At 37.0% G+C, this 3081-nt stretch overlaps 1 protein-coding gene across 1 annotated transcript; it reads right to left on the reverse strand.

Annotated features, from left to right (window-relative positions):
- Positions 1-326: 326 nt before the first annotated feature.
- Positions 327-791, reverse strand: LOC104249142 (uncharacterized). The gene has a single exon (XM_009805516.2). It carries the CDS (start codon positions 789-791, stop codon positions 327-329), a length of 465 nt encoding a protein of 154 aa, XP_009803818.1.
- Positions 792-3081: the final 2290 nt, after the last annotated feature.

A 3081-nucleotide genomic window follows, 5' to 3' on the forward strand; every position in this document is an offset into this window, starting at 1 on the left:
ATTATTAGGTTATTAATTACACTTATTAGGAACAATTACTTGTACTATAAATGACCAAATAGTACAATTTATTTTACATGCATAAAAGTTAAACTCAATTTAACTATTCTAAGTCATGCGGAAAGCTGCCCTAGATCTTTAACCACATAATGTTACAAATTACAATCTACAACACATTTTCCGGATTGCAAGAATTTAATTACCAGGAAAATAAGTCCACCTCATTTTGAGGAAAAAGAAAAAATAAGGAACAAAACCTTATAAGAGAAGACGAATTCTGAATGTAGTTATATTAAATCTCAGGATAATCTTATCTTTGAATAAGATTAATTACCGTTGCGACAGAAAATCTCAGGGCCAATTTTGGCATTGGCCGATCCAGAAACATCACGAGGAACTATTATTCCTTTAGCCATCATTGACTTATAGATCTCCACCAGTACCTTCTCATCGTACTCCTTAATCGGCCGCATCCCAAATCCGGCGACGCCGCCGTAATCCCCGCCGTAACCACCGCCGAGCCCGCGGGTGTTAGCAACCCTTAGCATCACGTTCACATAAGCATCCCGCAACCCAATTAGAAGCTTCTTAATAGAGAACCGTCGAAAATTGAGCTTCAGCTTTAATCTTGGCCGCGTGAATTTTATCTTCCAGAACCTTCTCTTCCGGTTCGAATTCGAACCTTCTGCTGATACTTCAACCGGCCGGTTTTTCCGGTTCAGCTTCTTATAACCCCTCCTTTTCCAGTAACCCTTTAATCCGCTGTACACCCTCGTTGATACCCCCTCCATTTGTTCTTTTCCTCTTTTGTTGTGCCTTGTTTTTTGCTATTTGTGAAAAGGGAGCTGAGAAATGGAAATTACGTTAAAGGAGAACAAAAAGGGAATGAATGGGAGAGAGAGAAAGATAGGTGGGAATTTGGAAGATGTGATGCAGTTAGCTTTGAATGTGAGTGTATACAAATCAGGAAAGCGGTGAGAGAGAGAGATAGACACGAGTATTTAATACTCCATAAGAGTTCTGGTTCGTTGTATTACCTGTATTTCACTCGGGACATTAATGCATCTCTACCTCGCCATTTAAACTATTACTTTCGCTCTTTTACGTTCATTTTAAAAAGCAGAATGACCTAAATGACACTTATACTTGTATCACTTTATCATGCGGTCCTCCTACTTAATTTTTTTTTCATCCAGACACTTTAACTTATTTAAAATTTATATTTTAAACCCTTCTGACCGTTGACCAAATACATGTGGCAAAATAATGATTGGGCTGGACAAAATAAGTGTAATTCACGCGGATAATGAGCGTGAATATTAACATTTTGAACCAAAAATAATTAAAATAAAAAAAAATAAGTAAAAAAGAAAAATAAAAAAGCAAAAGAGACAACAACAATATAAACCCCTGTACGCCTTCTTCTTCTTCCCCACTCCCCACAACCCCACAACAACATCCCCCTGCCTTTTCGTTCCCTCCCCCTCTCCCCTTCTTCTTCTTCTCCAGTGCCCCCTCCCCCCAACAACACCCCTCTCTTTTCGTTTCCCCCGTACGCTTCTTCTTTTTCTACTGCCACGATCCCCACCGCTCACCCCCACCCCACCCCAGATCTATTTGTTGCTATGTTGAGCTATAATTATATCCTTTTCTCAATTTATAATAACAATTTAGGAAATAAATAATTACACTAATTCATAATTAAAAAACTTTGTCTCCTTTATTTCATTTATAACCAAATATTACTAGTTATTTGTTTCCAACATTTCTCTGTTTCCTTTGCTGACTTTTTGAGATGCTGACACTTTACCTTCCACTTTCTTGAACTGTTTGTCTTCCTAAATCAAGGTTCATGTTAAATTTAGTTTGTGCACTGCTTAATTATTGAGATATCATTGAGTGCAAGTGATAACTATGAGATGGAGTCCCCTGCTAGGAAGAAGAAATATGTGAATTCTAGGGAAGAGAGATGAGATGGATGCATTGATTTTTTTTGAAGGAAATAGTATATAATAAGTGTTTTAAGTAGATAAAATATATAAAAAAATGACGTGGAATATGATGTGTCATCCACGTAAAGCAAGTGAGATACACACACGGTCAGAGGGGTTTAAAATATAGATTTTGAACAAGTTAAAGTGTCTGGATGAAAAAAAGTGAAGTAGGAGGACCGACATGACAAAATGACACAAGTATAGGTGTCATTTAGGCTATTCTTCCTTTTAAAAATAATAAATATAAGGCGTAATTTACTAAGTTATTTTTATTAAGCCAAATACATCGGGAGCCCCTTAAAATTATCCTCAGAAATTTTTTCCGGTGAACTTCTCTTTTTAAATTTTCAGATTTGTTCACAGGATTACTACCAAATCCTACCAAATTTTGAACCCAGAATTGCAATTTCTTCTAAGTTCATCGACTGAAGAACTGGAAGTGTTTCATCGTGTTTCGGCAGAACCAAAACGAACCAATCTCACCTAAATCTTCACCATTTTCGGTGAAAGCCAAGAAATTTGCATTCGTTCTGTTCGATTTAGAACCCTGAAACTCCATTTCCGGCAACTGAAGCTCGTCGGAGTTTTGCAAAATATCGGCGCTGATGTTTTCGATGGTGAAATGGTCTGAATATTTGTGAAAAAGATAGATCTGGAGGTGGAGAATAATTTTCATGGGTTGGAATTTGCAATTTTGCCTAGAATTGAGCCAAGCCATGTACTTGCCTTGTTCTTTTGCTTGGCAGAAGAAGATGGAAATGAAGGGGGTTGTGGTCGTTTGGGAAGATGACGGAGGGGAGGGGTGGGTTTGGGATTCTTGTTTTTCTTTTATTCTTTTTCTTTTCTCAAAAGTTTTTTTTTAATTTTTAATAAACTCATGTGTCTCCATCTTATTGGTTACTCTGGCGTGTGAATTCCACATAGCTATTACGTTTGGCTGCCTATAAATTTTGTATCTAAATGACATATTTGAGACGTGGTTGGAGTGTTCAAATGGAATGGAACTAAAATAAAGTGTCAAAGTGAAAAGTGAGGACAACTTTAAGGGGTTGTCGATGTATTTGGCCTTTTTATTAAATACATTTTG

The sequence above is a fragment of the Nicotiana sylvestris genome, chromosome 9, assembly GCF_000393655.2.
Source record: "Nicotiana sylvestris chromosome 9, ASM39365v2, whole genome shotgun sequence".
Taxonomy (NCBI): Eukaryota; Viridiplantae; Streptophyta; class Magnoliopsida; order Solanales; family Solanaceae; genus Nicotiana; species Nicotiana sylvestris.

Bases quoted from the DNA above. Each gene is read 5' to 3' on its own strand.
- LOC104249142 (XM_009805516.2), bottom strand. From the start codon at position 791: ATGGAGGGGGTATCAACGAGGGTGTACAGCGGATTAAAGGGTTACTGG.